The following is a 26,191-nucleotide window of genomic DNA, read 5'->3' as shown; positions in this document are numbered from 1 at the left end:
CCGACACCCGTACGATTGGCAGTTGAACATGGCAGGACGTTATCGACGCGTGGCAATCGCGCAACGGATCCACCGGACCAACGGCCACCAATAAACGGACTAACGGCCACGACCAAACGGACCAACGGCAACGACCAACTCGGCCATGAAGGAAACCGGACCAAATGATGCCCTTCCTCGGCCTCGGTCCGAGCGTTCCTCCGGTTCAGAACGAAAGTCTTCATGCACGTTCTTGTCCCATTCTTCCCTCGGTTCCGGGTCTCACCGGTTTAACGCATATCCGATTTTTACCGTATACAGATAGTCCCCACACTTCTCGGATAGTAGATTTATCGGAGTAACGGGAAGTGGATGAATCAAGAAACCGGTGACTCCGTTTGCCCGTTGTTATCTTTTCATTTTTGGCGGGAACAGTTGCGTCACGTCCCATTTTCTTCGGCCACGATTCTTATTTCGGATGGTCAGCTCTGACAACCGCCGTAACGCACGTCGCTTCAGGTCATTCCTCATTAATTATGGGACACGTGGCTCCCCCTGGTTGGCCGGCATCGGTAACCGTTCCATTCCCATGCCTATATAAGGCTCTTCACCACCTCATTCAAATACTTTTACGATTCACCCCTCTTCATCTTCACCCTTCACTGCATTTCTTCATCTTCACCATATATAATTATCCTCCATACCAAGCTTGTTGCTAATTCATTGCTTATACTTACGTGAAAGGAAGCAACTTTGCCACCATCTTTACTAGCTACTCTTGCTTGAGTGTTGCTGCTTCTTACTCTGTCATTTCTTGAACCGTCTGTTCCCTTGCTTTTTTTTTTAACTTCCTTTCTGAATCCACTCAACTTCTTCTTTTCATATTTTCAAATGTCTGAAACCACTTCCCATGATATTCCCTCGGTTTCATCCCAAAGAACCGAACCTGCATATCCAATTAAAGCAAAGAGCACTTTCGAGCCCACTGCCTCGGATATTATACCGGCCAAGCCTAACTTCAACAAAGATCTTGAGGTCGAAAAACCATCTTCGGTATCCGATAGGGGGTTTGATGTGAGGCGATATTCCTCGTCCATTACTGAGGAGAAACTCGACTTAGTCCGGGCTGATTGCGGGTGGGACACCCGTTCTGTTCAAGTTTTTGCCCCCGGGCCAAGTGAATCAGTCACTGACCACTGGGAAGGTTTTTTATGTGTATACCTACCCTTTCACTCTCAAGCTCGACCCTCCGGTCGATCCGGTCATCTTGGACATGTGCCGGACCTATGACGTGACCTTGGCACAGATTGGTCCAATCGTTTGGAGGGTCGTGGCATGCCTCCGGTTGTTGGCCAACAATGCCGGGAAGGAGCTCACGCTGGCCCACTTGATACGCTTATATTCCCCGAGGTTGTTCCGGGGTGGCGTAATAAAACTCGCAAAGGGTAGCCGGAATCCATTTTTCTCGAAAATGGATGAAGATAGGGACAGGGGCTGGTTGGAGCGGTATGTCCGGGTGAGGACCTCGGACATCATTTCGGACAATTACATGCCTTTTCCGGAAGCGTGGAACAACGAGCGTAAGCCTGAACTCTAAGTATTTGCTTTTGTATGTTTTGTCAAACTTTGATCCCGCTTTCTCACCGCTCTTCTTATTTATATTAGCCAATGGATGGATTCCTCCGGTCGTCCGGAATATGAACGAATGGGTCACTGCCCTCCTTAGCCAGTATGTCCACGACGACCGGACGTGGGGCCACCTGTCACGCGGCCGATGGGTCGCCCAGAACCACGGTAACACTTTGCTTCTACCCGTGTTCACTGCATCTTCTACTACTCGTATTCATTGCATCTTTGCTTTTCAGGTTTGCCCAAGGGCTCGGTGGATCCCAGACCGGAGATGGGAGCCGAACCCACAACGTCGACGCCCGAGTTTGATTTAGCAGGTGCATCTCGTATCCTTGCTGCTGCTGCTGCCAAAAGAAAAAGGCCCTCGGACAAAGGGCAGAAAACAAAGAAAAGGACGAGGAGAGTCGTTAGGACTTTACGGGACGAAGCAGAGCCCGAGCTCCTCGTCCGGAGTATCAGTGCGGTCCCTTCCGTGGCTCCCATTCCGGAGGAGGATATTACCGCTTCACCACTTCATCTAGCCGGAGAAGGACCTTTGCTCCCGGCGTTACCCACAGGTGCGGAAGAAGTTCTTTACCCGACTCCTCTAAGGTCGATTGACTTCGTCGACATTTCAGGTGAAGCTTCTTCCGAAGAAACCCCCCTGCAAAGGGCAAGTAGATCTGGGGGGCGGCTGTCGCCGAAGCTGATCAAAGAAACGAGCCGGCCCCCGAGAGCGAAGCTCCACCGGTCACTGGCTCGTTGCCCGATTATGGGACTGCTGCAGCTACGGAGCCCCCTGTCTTTGCCAAAGCTGCTGAGGCTGTTCTAAGTTCCCCAACTCCGGTTCTGAGGCCGGATGAGTTTGAGGACATGTTCTCGAGCACCCCTCCTGCGACCGGTAAAGCCGCGGGTTTAGGACATCTCCAAATCCCTCGAGCCACGAGGGCGGTTGGCCGGGCCATCGAATCTGGAGCCAAGGACAGCTTGGTGCGCATCTTTCCGGCCCCAAGTGTGGAGTCGAGGAGGACAAGATCGGCTACGGTCACCGTCCCCGAGGATTGCAGCTTTCTTTCTCGCCCGGTGAGCATGGCAACCTATCTGAGGCCTCTTGTCTCGGATTCAGACAAGCGAAAGACGAACGGGGTCTCCTGGCAGTGGCTTATTAACGAGGGTATGCATGCGGGCAACCGGGTAAGTTTATTAGGCATCTTTGCATAATTTCACTGAGAATTTTAGCCTTGTCTTGTTCAAGTTTTTAACTTGCTTCATTTGAAGAGTGTGGTGCTCATCAACGAGGCCTTCGTCCGTGCCCAGCAAGAGGTGGGCGACCTCAAGGGCCAGCTGGATGCTCAAAGCCGAGAGACCGAGAAGTATTTGCATCTTCTGCGGGTGAAGGAGGACGAGTTGAATCAAGCAGTAGTTCTTTCCAACCTCCGACCCGAGCTCGATGCGACAAAGGATGAAAACAGTCGATTGAAGGGTGAGCTGGCCGAGATGGTTGAATACAACCGGAGTCTCGAAGCGGACAAGATCGGCCTTAGCCGAGATAACGCTCAATTCTCCTCGAGGCTCGATGAGCTCGAAACCACCCTTTCTCAACTCCGGGAGAAGCTGGATTTGGTGAAGTCTGATGCTGCGAGCTTGACCGAGAGGAACCGGCTGCTCGAATCTGAGAGAGCTCAGTACAAAGAGCGCATGAGGGTGTTCGAGGAGAAGGCGGAGCAGAGGGCCCAGATATGCGATGATCTGAAAACTGAGCTTAAGGAGACAGCCGATGCAAATGACGCCCTCAAGGCCGAGCTCGAGTAGGCTATCCATATGCAAGATGTCCTCGGAGAGGCTCGGGATGTTCTGGCGGCAAAGTTAGCCCAGGCCGAGGCTGCTTTGGAGGAAGCTCAGAAGAGCGTGAAGGCCGCCGAGGCTCATGCCACCATTGCAGCTGAGTACGAAAAATGGAAGTCTCGGAGGATCACCCTCAAGCAAGCCGAGCATGGCATTACGGATCTTCTAGCCCTTATTCTCGAGGCTAGAAGAATCGAGGAAGAGGCTAAGGGTGCCCTCGGGGATGACTCCGAGCGGACAGTGTCTGAACACTCCGGCTCCAGCCATTCCGGATAGATTTAGGGCCTGTACCTTTTATTTTTTGCCTTTGTACAGGTCTCTGATGTAAAATCCTCTGTATAAATAGAACATGTGTTTTTCTTGATTCTTTTCTTTGAATGACTGTTTGTTATGACTTTCGCCCGAATTGTCGGTTCGCTTTTTCTGACTATGCCTGAATATCGGCTTCTTACTTCATCCGGCACATCTTGTCCTAGAATTTTATTGAGGTTTTGCCCATGGGACTTATTTTATGCTTTGTGTATCCGGACGTCTTCGAATCATGACGGGCATTTTTAGGACACCCAAATCTCAGCCTTAGCTAGATTTTGATGTAAAAGTCCCTATTCGTGGGATTAATGACTTTGGCTCGGTTCGCTATGACCTTGTTGCCTTTGTCGATTTTCGACTGTAGTGCCCGGTATAGGGTGTATAAATAAAATAGTGGTGAAATACGGCGATTATCACTGGGGTGAACTGTTTTGACAGGAAGACATCCGAGATATCGTTTATCCAAACTTTCGATAATTTTTGCATTGCAAGTGTTTGTGTACATGAGAATGAATTTTTCCCTTCCGCTTTTGCTGTAGAAAATACTAAATGGACACGAGTTATTCTGATCGTTTGGTCCTTACATCGGAACCTAATGCAGAAGATCCAGTTTTATTTTGTTGAGGGCGACCTCCGGTTTCAGCTAATCGGGGTAAACTTCAGAGTGGGTGTGATAGTCCCCTAGCTCTTATCCGAGCTGCAAGATCGGGTGAGTGCTATTAAGTCCCCACTCGTTGGGTGTGACCCCGAGTTTCTGGGCGACTGTCTTCGTATTCGTTGAGTAACACGTTGTACTTGTTGCCTCGTTAAAAACCTTGTCGGAAAACCCATTTTGGGACAAAACCGCACTAAGGAAAAGAGTGCAACACGTGTTTTCAGGCCTAAATTCTATCTTTATTCGGCTCTCAATTTTCTGCAAAAAGAGAAAGGTTAAATAGAAAACACGGGGAGTTCATACCTTAATAGTAGTATCTTTTCAGATGAGCCACGTTCCAATTGTTGCGCAACCGTTGCCCGTCCATGGATTCCAACTGATACGATCCTTTGCCCGTGATCCCGATTATCTTATACGGACCTTCCCAGTTCGGACCCAATTTTTCGTCGTTGGGATTTTTGGTGTTCAAGGTAACTTTTCGAAGCACCAAATCCCCAACTTGGAAATGCCGAAAATTGGCTCTTCGATTGTAGTACCTTTCCATTCTCTGTTTCTGGGCTGCAATACGGACTAACGCGTTTTCGCGAAGTTCATCCGTGAGGTCGAGTCTTACGGCCATAGCTTCCTCGTTTGACTCCTCGGTAGTATAGCTGAACCAGAGAGTGGGTTCACCAACTTCCACGGAAATAAGGGCTTCAGCCCCGTAAACCAACGAGAAAGGAGTTTCTCCCGTACTTGATTTTGATGTGGTTCTGTATGTCCATAACACCTCCGGTAATATTTCCCTCCAGTGATGCTTTGACGCTTCAAGTCTTTTCCTCAGATTTTGGATTATTGTCTTGTTCGTGGATTTCGCTTGTCCGTTTGCACATGGATGATACGGGATTGACACAATTTTCTTGATCTTCAATCCCTCGAGAAAATCATTGACCTTGCCACCCACGGACTGGGGTCCGTTATCACAGGTTATCTCAGCAGGGATGCCGAAGCGACAGATGATGTGGTCCTATATGAAGTCAATGACTTCCTTCTCTATGATTTTTTCAAAGGCCTGCGCTTCAACCCCCTTAGAGAAATAATCAGTCATAAACAGAATGAAACGGGCTTTACCTGGTGCCTATGGTAATGGGCCGACAATGTCCATTCCCCACTTCATGAAAGGCTAAGGTGAAACCACCGAATGCAGCAACTCCCCGGGCTGGTGAATCATCGGAGCATGTCTCTGACACCCGTCACATTTTTGGACAAAATTTTTCGAGTCTTCGTCCATCCGGTTCCAGTAATAACCGGCCTTGATGATCTTTTGGACCAGAGCTTCAGCACTGGAGTGGTTGCACCTCTCTCAACACATACTCCGTCTCCCCGGGACCCAAACACTTAGCCAGGGGGCCGAAGAAAGATCGTCGATACAATTGACTGTCTACCAAGCAGAAACGCGCAGCTTTGGTCCTTAATGACCGTGATTCTTTTGGGTCATTCGGGTGCTTTCCATCACGCAAGTAGTCGATGTACTTGTTGCGCCAATCCCAAGTCAAACCCATTGTGTTTATTTCGGCATGTCCGTTTTCTATTGCCGTGTTCAACAAGTGCACCGTAGTCCGGGGTTGATTTCTTCCCCTTCGACCGAGGATCCCAAATTTGCCAATGCATCGGCTTCGCCATTCTGTTCCCTCGGTATATGCTGCATGGTCCATTATTTAAACCGATGTAGTATCACTTGGATTTTTTCAAGATACCTCTGCATCCGTTCGTCCTTGACCTCGAAGACCCCGTTCACCTGGTTCACGACCAAGAGCGAATCGCACTTTGCCTCGATTATTTCGGCCCCCATACTTTGGGCTAGTTCCAAACCTGCAATCATAGCCTCATACTCGGCTTTATTGTTATTCAATTTAGCAGTTCTAATAGACTGTCGAACGGCATCCCCGGCCGGGGTTCTAAGGACGATCCCTAGCCCGGAACCTTTGAGGTTCGAGGCTCCGTTCGTATGTAGCGACCAAATACCCGAGGCTTTCCCCGAGGTCAGCAGAAGTTCTTTCTCGACCTCGGGGACCATAGCCGGGGTGAAATCTGCCACAAAATCGGCCAAGATCTGGGACTTGATGGCCGTTCGAGGTTTGTACTCGATATCATATCCGTTAATTTCGACGGCCCATTTGGTTAGTCTACCCGATAATTACGGTTTATGCATGATGGTTTTCAGAGGGTAAGTAGTTACTACACATATTGGGTGGCATTGAAAGTAGGGCTTGAGCTTTCTAGAAGCACTTACCAGTGCCAATGCCAGTTTTTCCAAGTGGGGATAACGGGTCTCCGCATCCCCCAAAGTTCTACTTACATAATAGATAGGGAAATGCGTACCTGATTCTTTTCGGACCAGAACGCCACTTACCGCCACCTCAGAGACAACAAGGTAGAGAAAAAGTGGCTCGTCCGCCTTCGGTGTGTGCAATAGTGGGGGGCTAGACAAGTATCTCTTCAATTCTTGCAAATCCCTTTGGCACTCCGGTGTCCAAACGAAGTCGTTCTTCTTCCTTAGTAAGGAGAAGAAACGATGACTCTTGTCCGAGGACTTCAATATGAAACTACTCAATGCCGCTATCCTTCCGGTGAGCCTCTGAACTCCTTTGACGTTATTCACTACCTCGATATCCTCAATGGCCTTGTTCTTGTCCGGGCTGATTTCGATCCCCCGGTTTGACACCATGAAACCCAGAAACTTACCGGACCTTACCCCGAAGGCATATTTTTCCGAGTTGAGCTTCATGTTATACTTGCGGAGCACGTCAAAGGTTTCCTGCAAATGTTTTAAATGGTCCTCTGTTTCCAGGGACTTGACCACCATGTCGTCAATATAAACTTCTATTATTTTCCCTATTTGTTCTTCGAACATCTCATTAACTAGGCGTTGGTAAGTTGCACCGCCATTTTTTAGTCCAAAAGGCATGACATTATAACAGTAAGTCCCATATCGGGTGATGACGGATGTTTTCTCTTGATCCTCCGGGTGCATCCGAATCTGGTTATACCCGGAGTAGGCATCGAGAAAACTTAACATCTCATGCCCGGCCGTCGCATCGATCATTCTATCGATGTGAGGCAACGGGAATGAATCCTTCGGGCATGCTTTATTTAAATCCTTGTAATCAACACACATTCGAAATTTATTACCTTTCTTGGGCACCACTACCACGTTAGCTAGCCAGTCTGGGTACTTTACCTCCCGGATAGAACCTACTTTTAAAAGCTTTGTTACCTCGTCTTTTATGAAGGCGTGTTTTGCTTCCGCCATGGGACTTTTCTTCTGCTTCACCGGGGGAAACTTCCCATCTAAACTGAGCTTGTGAGTTGCTACTTCCGGTGATATACCTGTTATATCTATATGGGACCATGCGAAGCAATCTGCGTTAGCTCGAAGAAATTCAATTAACTTGTTCCTGAGCTCCAGGGTTAACCTCGTGCCCAGGTATACCTTTCTGTCCGGTAGGTATTCGAACAAGATGACCTGCTCCAGCTCCTCTACTGTTGACTTGGTTGCGTCCGAGTCATCCGACATGACGAATGATCTGGGCACACCGAAGTCATCCTCTTTGCACCCCGAGTCCAGCCCTGTATGTTGTGATTGCTATTTGGTGTTTGTTTCCCCGGTTGAGTCCTTCTCCCTTTGATCCGATTTTTTGGGCTGAGGTGTCGTTTCCTTGACTGCGAACATCTCCCTTGTAGCGGGTTGTTCGCCTCGGATGGTTATTATCCCCTCCGGTGTCGAGAATTTCAGCAACTGATGCAATGTGGATGGCACGACCCTCATGATATGTATCCAGGGTCTGCCCAGTAATGCGTTGTACTTGATGTCCCATTCAATCACATAGAACACCGTTTGCTGGATAGTACCATTGATGTTAACCGGCAACGATATCTCCCCCTTTGTGGTTTCGCTCGCCATGTTGAACCCGCTGAGTACCCGGGCTACCGGTACGATCTGATCGAGCAGCCCTAGCTGTTCGATCACTCTCCACCGGATGATGTTGGCCGAGCTACCTGGGTCAATCAAAATACGTTTAATCTGAGTTTTATATATAAGAATAGAAATTACCAATGCATCATTATGCGGTTGAATGATTCCTTCTGCATCCTCGTTGCTGAAAGAGATAGAACCCTCGAGTAAATAATCCTGGCTGCGTTTTTCGCAAACAACAGAAACCTTGGCCCGTTTCATCACCGGACCTCGAGGGGCATCGGTGCCCCCAACTATCATGTTGATTACATGCTGGGGTTCTACTGGCTCGGCCCATCGGTGAGCCTCCCTTTCCTTGTAGTGACTTTTGGATCGTTCAATCAGCAATTCTCGGAGATGGCCATTCTTCAGTAACCGGGCCACCTCCTCTCTTAGCTGGCGACAATCCTCGGTTCTGTGACTATGGGTTCCATGGTATTCACACACCATGCTCGGGTCCCGTTGGCCCAGATTCGACCTTAGTGGTCTCGGCCATCTTACATCCGGGACATAGCCAATGGCCGAGACGAGGCCTGAGGTACTGACGTTGAAGTTGTACTCCGATATCTTTTGTAAATCCTTGTTGCCGGCAGAGCTTCCGGCATCGCTTCTGAATGAGAGACCCCGACTGTTCGACGGGCGCTCGGCCCGTTTACTACCCCGACCGGAGAAACAGCTTGGGCTAATCCTTGATTTCTCCGACCTAAAGCTTGGCTTCTCCAAATGGGAGTATGGCCGATACCTTTCCCTCGACGATTCGGCCTTCGTTTCGTAACCTTTCCTTGGTCTCTCAAAACTTTTGTTTACATTTATTGGCCCCGGGGAAAGTTCGAATTGATCATCCTCCACCTGAATCTTCGACTCGTATCGGTTATGGACATCAGCCCTTGTCACAGCCTCGTACTCCAGCAAGCTTTCCTTTAATTTGAACGAAGCCGTTGAGCTCTGAACATTGAGCCCCTTTGTGAAAGCTTGTGCAGCCCATTCTTCTGGGACCGGGGGGAGCTCCATTCGCTCCCTTTGGAATCGGTTGACAAATTAACGCAGTAATTCATCGTCTCTCTGGGTAATACAAAAAATATCTGCCTTACGGGCCTGCACCTTCTTGGCACCGGCGTGAGCTTTTATGAAGGCATCGGCGAGCATTTCGAATTGAGTGATTGAATGCTCGGGCAAATGGTCGTACCATGTTAATGCCCCTTTTGACAAAGTTTCCCCGAAATTTTCAGCAATACCGATTCAATTTTGTCTTCCTCCATATCATTGCCTTTTACAGCGCAGGTGTATGAGGTCACGTGCTCGTGCGGTTCCGTTGTGCCGTCATATTTCTAGATATCCGGAATTTTGAACCTCTTCGGGATTAGTTTCGGAGCTGCGCTCGGAGGAAATGGCCTTTGGATGTACCTCTTCGAATCCGGGCCTTTCAGTAAAGGTGGAGCCCTCGGGATTTGGCCTACCCGAGAGTTATATGTTTCCACCCTCTTTTCGGTTGAGTCTACCCGTTTTGCCGAAGTTTCGAGCATTCTTAGAACCTCGGTGGAGGAACCTGCTCCGGATCCATTGCTCTCGACAATCCATGCCTCATCTTTCCCTTGTTCGGCAGCACCCTTCGCCTCCTCCGAGGTCGTTTTATCTTTTCCGTTTTGCAACCGGGTTATCGCGATTCCCTGTTCGGCAATCGGCGCTCTCTGTTCTTGCAACATTTCAAAAATCAAACGCAAGTCAATATTATCATTTGGGGCTTCCTGTTCTTTCCGGCCCTGAGCCCGGGACAAAGTAATCGAATTGTGTGTATTTAAAGGGTCGGTAGCCGGTTAGGCGGCATTCTCTTGGTCCACGGTATTTTGATGGTTGAGGCCCTCTCTCGAATTAACGGGGTTAGGATCAGCTGGGTTTGATAGTCCTCGTGGACCGCTTCCTTCGTTTTCGGCCACGATTTCGTTGTTGTTGACGTGACCAGATTGCCCAGTGTCAGCCATTTAGTCCGTTTTTTCAACGACGAACAGAATATGTTTTTTGATTTTGATGGGTAACGTAGAGATCAAGATAAAAGACCACTATTATCCTAGTCCCACGGTGGGCGTCAAACTGTTTTTCCCGAATTTGGATAATCAATTAAATTTGTGGGTGAGGTATAGGATATGTGGTTGTGCCTTGAACCCCTTTGAAAGAGAAAAGAAATATATGAATATACTATGAAGAAGCAATTAATAATCGGTGGTTTGCAATATACTTGTACGTTTACTAATATATGAGTGTTACTTGATTGAAGAAATGTGATAGAGATGAACACAATGAATTCGGATTGCAACACAATAATAAGAGAGAGATTTGTATATATTTCTAGTACAAAGGAGTGTTCTTGATGTTAAGGAGCCAACCCCTTAAAAGTGGACAATGACCCTTATTTATAGTGTTGCCTCATGGGCCCCTTACAATAAGAGAAATCTGAAAAATAAAAATAAAGGAAAGACTCTGACTTGGATTAGGTTGAGTTAGGTTGGCCGTACGGTCCGACACCCGTACGATTGGCAGTTGAACATGGCAGGACGTTATCGACGCGTGGCAATCGCGCAACGGATCCACCGGACCAACGGCCACCAATAAACGGACTAACGGCCACGACCAAACGGACCAACTCGGCCATGAAGGAAACCGGACCAAATGATGCCCTTCCTCGGCCTCGGTCCGAGCGTTCCTCCGGTTCAGAACGAAAGTCTTCATGCACGTTCTTGTCCCATTTTTCCCTCGGTTCCAGGTCTCACCGGTTTAACGCATATCCGATTTTTACCGTATACAAAGATCACTTTCAAACCCAAGAAGAGGATAACGAGGAAGATGAGGACGATTGAGAATATTAGTTGTCGAGTTGTTTTGTTTATTTACAATACTATATTTGATTTCACATTGTGATTTTTATATTACTATTTCGAAAGATTAGACTATTAGTTTGTCTTAATGGATAATCATAACTTCTTTTTGTTTTCCGATCTTGAACCTGCAGTTGTCCTCTAATTTGTTATCTGTTAAGTTGAACAAAAATATTCTTACTTTACTTTGTTTTGAAATCCTTGGTTTCCATTAATTTGATTTTGTCCAAGTTAGTGTAGTATGAATTTTTTTCCTCTGGTGGAAGTTGGTGTGCTATATTAAGTATTACATGTACTTTCCCGATAGAAGATGCTGTCTTATGTGTGGAACTTTTCCATTCTTTTGGTTATTGTGGAAAGAGTGCATTTGTCTATTTCCTTTATCTTTGCTTCATACAGTTTTGTTCTATGCTTGTGATGCAAAATTAAACTTGACACTCTGTTTATTCATATGGCTTTACTCCTTATAGCCGTCTAAATCATGGTCAGCAAAATTTGACTTATCACTTTGTTTATTCATGTGTTATACATTGATTACATCACTAATACATTATATTAATGTTCTTTGTTTCTTGCAGATGTCAGGTGGAGGATCTAAAAGAGATGGACAATCTAATGGTAAAGGAGGAAAATCAAATAAAAGAAAGACGTGTGCGATAAAGCGGCAAACAATTCAATCGCCTGCCATTATCCCTTCACGACCCCTCCTGTCTCAGATTGGTCCACTTCATGTCAATGAGTCTTCCTTGCGTCAACCTAGTGTTGAAGTCAATCGTTCCCAGCCTCATAACACTAATTTTGTGTGATGCAATATTGTAGTTGAATTAGCATTTTATTAGTTATATTAGTTAGTTGGCTGATGTGGCAGAGTTAGTTAGTATTATTCAGTTAGTTAGTATTGTTCAAGAAGTTAGTTAAAGTCAGCATTTTATTAGCTGTATTAGTTAGTTGGCTGATGTGGCAGAGTTAGTTAGTATTGTTCAAGAAGTTAGTTAAAGTCCCAAGTTAGTTGAAGTCTAGAATTCAGTTACAGTGGCTAGCAAAGCAATTAACAGCTAAGTAGTTGATTAGATTCATTTCATATATACTTTGTAACTCATACAATCAATTCATTCATGAATATACATATACTTCTCTCTTTCTCAATATTTCTCTCTCTAGCTAAATCTTTCGGTTGAAACCCTGACTTAGCATTATAGTTCTTCAAGTTTCACAACTTCTAGATCTGTTCGTCACCTCGATTGCACTGTGTGCATCAATTGGTATCAGAGCTGTCGATTCTCGGCAGTGAAACCATGACCAGAAGCAACAAAATTGTCACTAGAAGCAAGAATCAAGAAAAACCATCAGAGGAAATGGAAGACAAGCTGTCACAAATCCAAGATCAGTTGCAGAAACTAATGGAAGGAATGACTAGTATGAACAATCGTAATTTGCAAGCTGATAGGGAGTTGGTTAAATTGAGAACGACCATTAACAACATAAGAGGAAAGGAACAAGAAGTAGCCAGAGCTGAATCTTCTTCAGTGGATAGGAACTGTCCAGTTGAAGCCCAAACTGAAATCAGACCTAAGGAGAATGGTCATACACATAATGGTAATTTCTTCACTAGATACTCTAGACTAGAATTCCCAAAAAATTCTGGCCATGATTTGAGGACTTGGTTGTATAAAGTGGACCAGTTCTTTGCTATGGATGAGGTTCCATTCGATCAGAGGGTTAAAGTAACATCAATGCATTTAGAAGGAGAAGCAATTGCTTGGCATAGGTCATATGTGAGGTCTAGAAATTCAGTTCTGGAACCTACTTGGACTGAATATGTTCTAGCATTGAATGAAAGATTTGGAGAGGAGTTTGAAGATCATATGGAATCACTGAAGAATTTGAATCAAACTGGTAGTGTAAAGGAATACCAAGCTGAGTCTGATAGATTGTTGGCAATGGTAAGCCTGTCAAAAGAAAACACCATCAGTTGCTTCTTGGGTGGACTCAAACCTGAAGTGAACAAAGTCCCAAAAACTTTAATGCAAGCCTATAAGATTGCTAGGTTGCAGGTTGAAGTCTTTGAAGCTCAAGCTAAGACTTGGGGGCTGAAATCTGTTGCTAAACCTGCACTAGGTCCTCTATTACCTACTCCAAACCAGTTTAAAACACAAAATTTCCAAAAATCATTTGTACCAAACTCTACAGTTAGGAAACCACATGAAGTACAACAAGGAAGGCCTAATAGAATCCCCGGAAGGAGATTAACTGCTACAGAGATGGATGAAAAGAGGGCCAAGGGTCTTTGTTTTTTCTGTGATGAGAAGTATGTGCCAGGGCAAAAATGTAATTCCAACAAGCAAATCTTTATGGTGGATATAGTTGAAGGGGATTCAGTTCTTGAAGAATCAGTAGAGGAAGTTGGTCAAGAATTTCTTGAAGGGATAGATGAATTCATGACCATTTCATTACAGGCCTTTTCTGGAGTAACAGGTTACCAAACTATCAGGGTAACTGGTTACCATGAAAAGAGACATTTACAAGTCCTTATTGATACAGGAAGCACCCATAATTTCATTGACCAGGATATGGCTAAGAAGTTGGGGTGTAAAGCAACTGCTATAATGGCACAGTCTGTCAGTGTTACTGATGGAAGGAAGGTGCAAACAGCTTCAGTTTGCAGAAATTTTCAATGGCTTTTGCAAGGTACTACATTCAGTTCTGACTTCTTGTTATTACCATTAGGCAATGTGGATATTGTCTTAGGTGTACAATGGTTAAACACATTAGGGAGGATACTGTTTGATTTCAAGAATAGAACTATTGAATTTAGGTATCAAGGCAAGAAACATGTCTTAAGAGGGGCTAGTAGTCAACTGAAATCCACTAATGCTAAAGCAGTGAATAGAATTGAGGGAGGGGACACTCAGTTCTTTATGTTGACATTAACATCCGGGGAAGATGAAGACATCTAATGTCATAATATTCAGGCTGATCAAGGTGATTCAATTGCTCCTGAACTATTTGGTTTGATTGAACAATATGATAGTATTTTTGCATTACCTACTACTTTACCACCCCACAAAGGTTTTTTTGATCATAGGATACCCTTGGTTGAAGCTGCAAATCCTGTAAACAAAAGACCTTACAGATATCCTGGTGTCAAGAAATATATCATAGAGAAATTGGTACAAGAGATGCTTGATCAAGGTGTTATACAGCATAGTACCAGCCCTTATGCATCACCAGTTGTGTTGGTTGGTAAGAAGGATGGAAGGTGGAGGTTATGTGTTGACTATAGGGAATTGAACCAGTTGACTATAAAAGATAAGTCTCCTATACCTATTATAGAGGACTTGTTGGATAAATTAGGGGGTGCAGTGGTGTTCTCTAAGATTGATCTTAGAGCTGGTTATCACCAGTTAAGAATGTCTGAAGAAGATTGTCATAAAACAGCTTTTAAAACACACGAAGGCCATTATGAATTTCTAGTTATGCCATTTGGCTTAACCAATGCCCCATCTTCATTTCAAAACCTTATGAATTCAGTTTTTAGACCATTATTGAGGAAAACAGTGCTGGTTTTCTTTGATGACATACTCATATACATTAAGAGTATGACTGAGCATGTTGAGCATGTTAGAACTGTGTTTGATATCATGAAGAGGTTCCAATTGTATGCCAAAATGTCTAAGTGTGCATTTGGAGTGCCTAAGGTGGAATATTTGGGTCATTTTATCTGTAGAGAGGGTGTGTCAACAGATCCTGAAAAGATCATAGCAGTGCAACAATGGCCTATTCCCAGTAACATTAAACAGTTGAGGGGTTTTCTGGGGCTTGCTGGATATTATAGAAGATTTATCCAAGGTTTTGGTGCTATATGCAAACCCTTACATGAGTTACTTAAGAAGGAGGGTTTCACTTGGAATTCTGAAGCTACTGCAGCATTTGAGAAGCTGAAACAAGCATTAGTTTCTGCTCCTGTACTAGCAATGTCTGACTTCTCAAAACCCTTCTTAGTGGAGACTGATGCTAGTGGTAAAGGTATAGGAGCTGTCTTGATGCAGCAAGGGCATCCTATAGCCTATATCAGCAAATCTTTGGCACCTAGACATCAAGCTATGTCTGTTTATGATAGAGAGTTATTAGCTCTCATCTTTTCTGTTACTAAATGGTCACATTACTTGTTGGGTAGCCCATTTATTGTTAAAACTGACCAAAAAGCACTGAAGTACTTGTTGGAACAACATATCCATACTGACTTTCAGATTGCTGGCATTTCCAAACTCATGGCTTTTGATTTCTCTATTGAGTATAAAAAGGGTGTTGAGAATAAGGCTGCAGATGCATTATCTAGGAAACCTGATTCTGAGTTGCTGGCTATTTCACTATTGTCTCCAAATGATTCCTTGTATGATCAAATCAAGGACACATGGACAGCTGATGCCAGTCTGCAGGATTTGATTACTAGACTACAGATTCAACGTTTTAAGTCCTTTACTTGGTGTAATGGTCAACTGAGGTGGAAGGGCAGACTGGTGGTTGGTGCTGATCATCAGCTGAGGACAACTATCATTGATCTATGGCATTCTATTACTCAAGCAGGGCATTCTGGTATGGATTCGACTCTAAAGAGGTTGCAATCTCTTTTCTATTGGAAATCACTTGCTACAGATGTTAGAGAATTCATTAACAAGTGTGATGTGTGCCAAAGACACAAATATGATGCGGCTGCTTCTCCTGGTTTGTTACAGCCACTTCCTATTCCTGATGGAGTTTGGACTGATATATGCTTAGATTTCATTGAGGGGCTGCCTAAGTCTAATGGTAAAGATGTCATTTGGTTGTTGTGGACAGACTAAGTAAGTATGGTCACTTCATGAACCTGCAACATCCATATACTACTCAAACAATGGCCCAATGCTTCTTAGACAATGTTTTTAAACTACATGGTTGGCCTGCTACAATTACTAGTGATAGGGATCCTGTTTTCCTTAGCAATATTTGGCAAGAATTATTCACCTTACAAGGAGTTCAATTACAAAGATCTACTGCCTATCACCCTCAAACAGATGGGCAAACTGAAGTTTTGAACAGGACTTTGGAGACATATCTCAGATGTTTTTGCTCTGACAGCCCTCATGCTTGGCCTAAGTATTTACCACTAGCTGAGTGGTAGGATAATACTACATATCACACTACCATTAAATGCAGTCCTTATGAAGTTTTGTATGGGCAAAAACCACCTCTGCACCTGCCTTATTTGGCTGGGGAATCTTCTTCTGAGATGGTTGATAGGTCACTGGTTGCTAGCGAATCCATCATTCAGCTTTTGAAATTTCATATACTAAGAGCTCAACAACGAATGAAGGACTTAGCTGATAAACACAGATCTGATAGGAGCTTTGAAGTGGGTGACTGGGTTTATCTTAAGCTACAACCCTATAGACAGATTTCAGTTGCTACTAGGCCATTCAACAAACTGGCTGCTAAGTACTTTGGACCCTATCCTATTGATGCAAAAGTTGGTGTTGTTGCTTACAGGTTACTACTTGCAGCTGATGTTTTAATCCACCCCATCTTTCATGTGTCATAGCTAAAGAAATGCCATGAGGTTCTTACTGTTATCAACCACCCTCCTGTTTTTCATCTATCTAGTCCTTATTGTCCTCTTCCAGAACTGGTGTTAGATAGAAGACTTGTGAAGAGGGGAAACAAGGCTGTTGCTCAAGTGCTGGTGAAGTGGACATATATTGATGCTTCTCAAGATACTTGGGAATATGTTTCTGATTTGTAGCACAGATTTCCTGCATTTCAGCCTTGAGGACAAGACTGCGCTTCTGTAGGGGGTATTGATGCAATATTGTAGTTGAATTAGCATTTTATTAGCTGTATTAGTTAGTTGGCTGATGTGGCAGAGTTAGTTAGTATTGTTCAGTTAGTTAGTATTGTTCAAGAAGTTAGTTAAAGTCAGCATTTTATTAGCTGTATTAGTTAGTTGGCTGATGTGGCAGAGTTAGTTAGTATTGTTCAAGAAGTTAGTTAAAGTCCCAAGTTAGTTGAAGTCCAGAATTCAGTTACAGTGGCTAGCAAAGCAATTAACAGCTAAGTAGTTGATTAGATTCATTTCATATATACTTTGTAACTCATACAATCAATTCATTCATGAATATACATCTACTTCTCTCTTTCTCAATATTTCTCTCTCTAGCTAAATCTCTCGGTTGAAACCCTGACTTAGCATTACAGTTCTTCAAGTTTCACAACTTCTAGATCTGTTCGTCACCTCGATTGCACTGTGTGCATCATTGTGCCTCCCATAATTCCATCACAACCCCTCATATCTCATACCGGTCCACTTCATGTCAATGAGCCTTCCTTGCGTCAACCTAGTGTTGATGTCAATCGTTCCCAACCTCATAACACTAATTTTGTGCCTCCCATAATCCCATCACAACCCCTATATTCTCATATTGGTCCATTTCATGTAAACGAGTCTTTTTTGCCTCAACCTAATCTTAAAGTTAATCGATCGCAACCTAATAACATTGAATCTCAACCTCAATCTAATCAGCTCCAGCCAATAAATCAAGAAACTGAACCATTGATGTCACAACCGACCAATACGACTCCAGCCACCTCGTGTAATACGGTTGGCAATGGAGATGATGATCAGCGAATATGGATTGTACCTGAACTGGATGGGTAATAGTACTAACTTGTAATATATGTGTGTGTGTGTGTGTATAGATGTTTAATAACTATTGTATTTTATGTAGGTTTGATCCTCACAAGCCAGTTATTGAAGGTATTGCTAGTTGCGTTCGTTGTAAATTTGAGTTGGCTAAACCTTCTTGGAAGAAGTTCTCGGAATCTACTCGCGATATGTGGTTTGAGGAATTCAAGGTAAGAAAATTTATAATTAGGTTCATGTTCAAATACAGGTGGTGTGAGATTGTATGACTAATGCAGTTTTCGTTTGATATGTGCAGAAGAAATTTAGATGGCTCCCTCACTATAATCATGCTATACGGTGCAATTTTGAGAAAAGGGGAGCTGCAAAGATGAGCCAACTTTTTCAAGATGTTAGGAAAAACTTGAATGTGAAGCCACATTGGATGGGGATGTTGTATTCAAGGAGATGAAGGAGCATAGGGAGTCTGCTGCATTCAAGGAAAAGTCCAAACAAAACAAGAAGAATCGTGATTCAAATGCTGGTGCATCACTTCATACAGGTGGTTGCATACCTCATCGAGTCATCTATAAGAGAATGGTAACTATAAGTCAGTTTAAGTATATTTCTTTCAAGAGAATAATATCATATTCAGCTTTCAAAACATAAATTCTTTCTTTGATTATAGAAAGAAGCTACTGGAAAAGATCCTTCAATTTCAGTCTTTTATTTCCACACCCATCGCAAGAAAAGTGATAAAATTGGGTAAATTAGAAAGCTGAAGCTACTTTTGTAAGTGTTCATTCACCGTATTCTTTAGTAGATTAAATTAGTTTCTCTATTTATTTTGCTATCGATTAAGTATCTTTGGGTAAGGTTGCGATTCCGGTAAACTTGGTAAAGTTTGAAATACGCCTTAGTTTTTGTAGTCTAGATCATGAAGAAAACCATAGTCATTTTCTGCAATCTGTTTCAATTGTGCTTTTGCGTTTCTGGAGTATCGAATATTTTAATTATGCATTGTGGTAGAAGCTCTAACTTTAAAATTTTAATGGTGGTTTACGTGTGACTTTTTTGTTAATAACATAGAAACATATTGTTTTTTCCTTAGATGAATGCCAATGCTGGAAAGGATGAAATACATTGAATTCTTTTTTTGTTATGCTGCACCTACATGAGATTGCAAAGATTAACACATTAGTAAAGGTGTGATAATCTTTTGTTGTTCTATGTTCAATTTTTGAGTAAAGGTGTTAACTTTAGTGTGTTTAGTTGGTGTTTTTGTTCATTTATTTACTTAGTTCCACTGTAAGAGGTCTTTTTCAGTTCTTTCTACTTGAATTGCTCTGTGTTATAGTGTGATTTTTTTACATTGTGCTAGACTGAGTACTTTTTCTGTTATATGTTCAATTTTTTAATAAAGGTGTTACTTTTGTTGTTATATGTTCAACTGCAAAGATTAACACATTACTGCCTTTACTTTTATTCTTTTTCTATATTCTCATTGTATGTGTCTTGTTCTCATTGTTGGCTTAAACTTTAAGGTTTAAAGCTCTTCTTTTTTTTAAAAAAAAAACAACTTTAAAGAAATTCCATTGAAATAAGGATAAGAATTGTGGATATTCTTGAAAGAGACATCATAAAATAGAGAAATTTGAGTAGAAGCAAACAATATTGGCGCACTGTCAAAGATCTAATTATTTTTCTTTCTTTACCATCACTTTTTTTTTCCAGTTTTAAAATTTTCAAGATCTGATTGTTTACATCTTCATTTAAAATTTATTTGTTGTGTTTCTTTTTCTTACATAATTTTATACCGTTAAGTTATTTTAGATTTTCGAGAGTAACTCGTACCTAGTTTTCTGATGCAATAAATGAGTTGGATAGGAAGAAATCAAATTGGAGTGATTTTTCTATGAACAATTGTTGTATGAAAAAACTCAAATGGAGGCAAAGGAAGGGGGATTTGGCAGTGAAAACTTAGGTGCTATGTACTTGGGTACTTGATCAGTAGGCATGAACATGAAGCATTATATATGGTCTAAAATAACTTGTTTTGATGCAGAATAATTTTGAAAGAAAGAAACAAGAATTATCAGCTTCTCAAAGTGCATCAGTTGCGGAAGGAGACACTAATTCAGCTAGCCAATCTTCTCAATTAAGTGAAAGGGATATCTGGGTGTAATCTGTTGGTGGAAAGAAAAAAGGAAGAGTTGCGGGTCTTGGCTCCTTGGGTCGATCTGTAAAAGCACATAAGCAATCAACATCGGCTTTATCGGGAGAAATTGATGAGATGATTAAATCTCAGGTACATGCTTCCAATGCTAACTTGTATGCTAAGTTGTAGGAAGAACGACTCAAAAATAAGAGGATGAGGAAAGAATTAGACTTGTTGAAGAAGCATGTATAAACCGCATGCATGTATACAACGCATCATCTAATAAGCGATCATCTCAAGAAGACAATCAAGGCTATGAGAATGAAAGTGATGATGACTCTGATAATGTGGATGAGAGCGGCGATGACTCTTATAATGTGGATGCAAGTGATTCTGACTCTGATAACGTGAATGAAAGGGACAATAATCAGGATTGAGATAGTTGATAGTACTATTTAGAAGACAAATTTGAGATTTGTTTTTTCATTTCAGAATTATACATTATTGATATGGATGTTATGAATTATGTTTTTTTTTGTTATAATGATTTATATTAGACTTTTGCAGAATGGCGAATATAATAGATACAGTTGAATTGTATAGTAGAATATAATCTAGAATTAAAAAAAAATGGCATTTTAAAAATGTAGAAACTACCTGGGGATTTTGTAGAAAATATTTTGAACCTCATTAATTTTATGTAGGGATTTACCTGCAAAAACAAATATTACATGGAATTTCATGCGGATATTACTTTGTGATTTTTTTGTGAAACAAATATTGGATTTTCTTGGGGTTTTTGACTAAATTTTTGTCTAACTATGATATTTACCTACCGATTTACATGCGGATTATTACTTGGGGATTTCCATGGAGATGTACGTGCGAAGGTTTCATGGGATTTTTCTTGCGAAAATATCTTCTCGCAAATTTACTTGGGGCTTCTCCTAGGAATCTTCTTGCGGAATTTTTCCATAAATTTTATTCATGGATTTTATCCTCCAAACTTCCTACAGATTTACTTAGGAATCTTCATGGGGAATTACTTGCGAATGTTTCCTACAGAAATCCACAGGAAAGTTCCTTTTTAGATGAATTTTTGCACAGAAAATCTTATGAATTCTTTTGTATTTATCGCAGCTAAATCCGCAAATAACATACCTGCGGATTATAATCCCTAGGTAATTTTCCTGTGGATTTTATAAATTCCCGGGTAATAATATACCCACGAAGATTTTTCCATCGGATTTCATGTCGTAGAAAAATCCGCAGGTAACCAAATTGCATGGGGATTTTACTGTATTTTCCATAGGAAAATCCCCATGTAATCAACAGTTTTCTTGTAGTGTGTTAAGAGTGTAATTTACAAAGAATTGAGTATTATTAATCTATTTTGGGGGAGTGAAATACAACATTAGTACTATGATTAAGTATTTTTTTCAGCTTCTAGAAAACTGGTTATGTTACTACTAAATGTTGACACCTAATTTTTTACCTCCCATAATTTACTTTAATTACCTAGAGTCCTTGAATACTAAACATAGTGAAATATGTATTTTTTTCAAAAGTCAAAATAATTTTATAAAATTATTGAGATAATATTTTACCAATTTGTTTAATGAAATAATTGCTATAATATTATAAATTAATTTAATTATTTTCACAATTATAATATTTTTGCTAAATTAACCAGAAGAGAGGATAATTTACCATAATTATTCACTTAATTGTCCAAATTGCTAAAATGTCAATTTGCAAAATATTTTACTCTGTTTAATATAGGGAATATGTTTAATTAAGTAAATTAAATATTTTTACCCCTTAATTCTTATTTAATCAAATTATTGAAAAAATTTCATAATTAATTAAGTTTTAATTGTAATTGATTCTGAAAATTGCCATTCAGCGGTTGTAATTGAAATAATTAGTTATTATCCAATTATGGAAATAATTTTGACTAGCCAAGCTCATGGATCAATTTAATTAAGGTCTTTTGACAAAACTTATTTATTTTTATTATTATTATTTCTTTTAAATTTGACCAATTAGTTTAAATGGGGTCTTATTTTTAAATATCCACTTAGTGGACATCGTTTTAAATTTAGGCTATTTGTTGAATTTTATATATTCACCCGCATATATATACATGATATATAGATGAGTATACATGTATACTCATGTATGTATATACATACATAATCGGGCCTTCTTTTTCTGTTAAGAAAAAGGTTGAGCCGAGTCCAATCCAATAAGGCCAGACCCGGCCCAACCCTTTTCATTTACAACAACAACAACAACAAACAGAATCAGACCCTAAGGTCTCATTTGTGCGAAATGCGGAAAAGAGGGGGGAAAACCCTAGCGCCGCCACCTCTCTCCTTTCTCTTTCTTCGTCACTTTGATGCCTAAAAATGGCAATATGGCAGGTGTACTATGTTTTTTCAGTGATTTGCAAAGTCGAGAAGGGGAAACAATAAATGTTTCCACCTTCTCTCACCTAACGCCACCACAAACAGGGTGCTATCTCGCCTTTTTCACCATTTTTCTTTATTTTCTGAGTCTCAAACGGTAATACTTTGCAATTCCTTAATTGTTTTTAGTTGTTTGTGGATTGAATTCATGAATTTCATTGGTTCATGAAGAACCAAATGGATCGACCACTTGAGGGTGAAATCTGACCCTTTGTTCGTTTTTGCACTTAATCCTAACCCTACAACATGGGATGTGAGGAGGAAACCCCTAAATGAGGAGTTATCCCACATCGGCTAAACCTAGGGTTTGGGGGTTTGGGGTTTTTCTATTTAAGGGGCTCTATTTCTTTGTTATTGAACAAGTTTGAGCATATAAATTTTGATATACTCGCAAAGAACTCGAAAATACCTGAGATTTCCAAAGTATTGGAAATCCTTACCTTTTCTGAGTTCAAGTAAAATTTTAGAGAGTTTGTTTGCACTTGTTTTTCTCTTAGGGTTTGTGTGTTGACTGAGTTGGGATCAAGGAAGAAAAGGATTCTTCCAAGTCCAATTCTTGACAGAGGTTGCACTAACAAAAGGTTAACTTCTTTCTTTCCATTTTTTTTAGTAGCTTGTTTGTATTTTTTGTATATGTGTTAAAACTGCTAATATAGTTATGTTATTTTTTAGTTTGAATTTGGCTTACATATGTTAAGTTAGTCATGTTTAATTATGTTTTTTTTTTCATTTGCTAGTTTAATCATGCTTAAGAACACTTAATTCCTGCTTATATGTTTATTTATTAGCTCAGATCCTGTTTAGCCATGGTTCAGCAGTTTGAGTAGTTAGTTTAATTGATGTCATACCTACTTAGCTTCTGTTTAACATGCTTCTAGTTTAAATCTTGTTTAGCTGCACGTTTCCATTATGTACTTAATGACTCAACCCCTATTGTGTGGAGAATATAGTAGTAATATCTCTCCTGCTAAACTCTATTTGTGTTTTTAATCCATTAGTAATGACTGTTGCTGCATGTTAAATGATTAATCTTAGTATACACATAGTTGATAACTCACATAGGTTGGATTTTATGATGACTAAAGGGACTGTGAGCCATCATGTGTCTAGTTAAGGCTTGTTTTACTAATGGACCAGTCGGCTTGATGAAATATACCATGTCTCTATCTAATTTGAGTTTTGAACTAAAAGGTTGTCAACTGGTAGGGATATATAATAAGGTGAACTATAACATGATCCTATGCTTAATATTAGCTTGAGGTCAGATTTGAGTCATCTAGATTGGGTTTGATATCTCATTAGGTGTCATTTATGAGTAAAAAAGGCTTGGGTCTGGTTATGTGCTAGTATGATAGGTATGTTTTAAGCTTAAATGTGAAAATTGTCAGCTTGAGAATTAGGTGTATATGTGTGGATTGTGCTGAATGTGGTACAAAGAGATAAGCTTCTGCATTTGAACATGATAGCCCACCTCTGAACTTTATAAATGTCTCTGTTGAATGCTATTGTTTTGTGTAAGTCTATGTTGAGTCTAAAAATAGTCTGATGCTCCTAATGAATCTGGTTATCTGCTCCCTGAATATGCCACACGAGGATTGTTACTTGCCTCTACTTGTTATCTAGATATAGGTCAGCCTGAGCACTAGGCTTGGTAATTTGACCACCATGAACCTTATACATAGTTTTTTTTAAGTATGAGTAAAAGTATATAGTTGTCAAGAATCTTTGCATGCCTTAAGTTTGTGCCATCCCCATGAATCTTACATGTATCACAAGACTCATTACTGCCAGACCACTGTTGAAAAATCAGCTGCATCTAGTCATGCTAGCCATCTGCTGTACCTAAATCTGTTTTCCCATTTTTGTATGTTTGGTGTCTTTAAGAGTATCACATGAATTCACTGAATTTAATTCCCTATCAAAACACAGTGTGCAATAAGAATGATTGGTGTTTACTGGTATTTTATATAGAATAGGTTCACCCTATTCTTTACATGAGGCTGTCATTAAGAATGGATTGTTTAGGGCATATATTTACCTTATTAAACAAGCTCAAGAGTCTTGTCTTGCATCTTTTCCATGTTCATGTCTAACTAGCTGTGTATGAAGTCTATGATCCAGACTAACTCATGAAATCCCGCATCATTGTTTTCTCTGTGATCTTGCTGTTACTTGTCTGAACATCTATACTTAATATGAATCAAGTTAAGGACCTACCTAATCTATACTGGGGTAACAAGATAATGTTGTGACATACTGAGAGGTTGTCCCTTGGGTTTGGTTGACCATAGGTGTGATTGACCCAGAGCCAGGAGAAAAGAGGATAAGGCTTGGAGTTTCCTGTCAAGCTCAGCCTGGTCCTCTTCACTCTAAGCTACTGGGGTTCCCCTATGAGAAGCCATGCCCCGTGGGACATTTTGAGTTAAAATGAGTAAGGTTCTGTGGGTAATGCATAATTGTTCATTCTTTAAAGGTTTAAAACAAATAGAAATGCTTCATTTTTTCAAAACACTGCACTATTGGTCTATCTGATCCTTTGATGTTTTGTTTGTGTTGCACTTGCTTTTCTCTTTGTTAATGCCCTTTCTGCACCCTTGAAAACAATTCTTGAGGGTTAATCATGATTAGTGGATCTCTTTCCTGAACCTAAAGGTTATTTTTGTCTGAATACATAGGGGAAATATACCTGAATATACCAGGTATACCCAGTTTTGTATAAATAGTGTGCAAAAACTAGTATATTTGGTATATGGTTGGTATATCACCTGTGAGAATCCATGACTGTTGGCTTTGTTTAAGATTCTGTTTGGTTTTGGGGCCTACCCTTCTGTATGTTGTCGTTAGGCTTGGGCTTTGATTATTGCCACTTAATGCTATTTAGGCCACAACTTTGGGCCATAGTTATTTTAAGTTGGACTGGTTGGTTTCTTTGAACCCTTACTCTGAGTATACTACTTTGGTCTGTGACTTCTTGCATGATTTATGATTAATCACTTGAATATGTATTTATGTATAGGTGTGTTTATAATTATAGCTCATTCTGTATTAAGTAAATAGTTCAATCCAAAATGCTTGTCTAATCCTACTTTTTTTTTTTTTTTTACTTCTTGATGCATAGGAAACCTCGTGGGCCACTTTGGCCACTGCCTTTTTCTTGAAACCAACTGGGCCTGAGGCCCAATTCCCTTTTATTCAACCGAGTCCGATGGAAAGAAATGGAAGCTGATAATTATTTGAAGGCCCACCTATGGGTAAAAAATAGGCTGGTGGGCTTATGTAGGCCCACCATCCTAAACTCGTCTTTATTTATTTTCTATTCCATATGTGTATGTAAATTGTAAAAACATGTAAAATATTGGAACCCTTGTGTATGCTTAGAATTTAGGAAACACTTAGTATATTTAGGAAGTCGCCTAAAATATTTTTCAAAATTCGGCTAATCTCAAACTAGCATGAAATTGATTACTTATTTTTGATTTTCTGAGGTTGAAAAGCTTGTTCAACACTTTAATAAGGCTAAATGATTTCTAAAAAAGAACTAAGTGGTAAAACATTTGGGCCTCTCGCCCCTTTGGCAAAATCTGGAACGAATTGGTTGGAGATAAAAGTGGTTTTGGGCCTCGAGCCCGTTATCAAGAACTGCAACT

General features: G+C 41.1%; 1 protein-coding gene and 1 long non-coding RNA gene across 2 annotated transcripts; both read left to right on the top strand.

Moving 5' to 3' along the window:
- Positions 1-2,676: 2,676 nt before the first annotated feature.
- Positions 2,677-16,104, top strand: LOC132639710 (uncharacterized). Its single transcript, XM_060356144.1, has 5 exons — positions 2,677-2,781; positions 2,866-3,395; positions 11,839-11,878; positions 12,484-14,142; positions 14,233-16,104. The coding sequence occupies exons 1-5, from the start codon at positions 2,677-2,679 to the stop codon at positions 16,102-16,104; spliced, it is 4,206 nt and encodes a 1,401-aa protein (XP_060212127.1).
- A 6,304-nt stretch (positions 16,105-22,408) lies between these two features.
- On the top strand, positions 22,409-25,944 carry LOC132642677 (uncharacterized). Its single transcript, XR_009583297.1, has 3 exons — positions 22,409-22,641; positions 23,042-23,125; positions 25,663-25,944. It is a non-coding gene; the product is annotated as an uncharacterized LOC132642677 (long non-coding RNA).
- The last annotated feature ends 247 nt before the right edge of the window (positions 25,945-26,191 follow it).

Source organism: Lycium barbarum, chromosome 5, assembly GCF_019175385.1.
Source record: "Lycium barbarum isolate Lr01 chromosome 5, ASM1917538v2, whole genome shotgun sequence".
Taxonomy (NCBI): domain Eukaryota; kingdom Viridiplantae; phylum Streptophyta; class Magnoliopsida; order Solanales; family Solanaceae; genus Lycium; species Lycium barbarum.
The sequence above is the reverse complement of the archived record's forward strand: the minus strand, read 5'-3'. Positions and strand labels throughout refer to the sequence as shown.

What these genes read in the sequence shown, in the direction of transcription:
- LOC132639710 (XM_060356144.1), top strand. Translation starts at nt 2,677, where the DNA reads ATGGCAACCTATCTGAGGCCTCTTGTCTCGGATTCAGACAAGCGAAAG. An exon ending in GCCCTCAAGGCCGAGCTCGA is followed by an intron (nt 3,396 to 11,838) that starts GTAGGCTATCCA and finishes TGTTTCTTGCAG; the next exon opens with ATGTCAGGTGGAGGATCTAA. An exon ending in AAGAGATGGACAATCTAATG is followed by an intron (nt 11,879 to 12,483) that starts GTAAAGGAGGAA and finishes CACAACTTCTAG; the next exon opens with ATCTGTTCGTCACCTCGATT.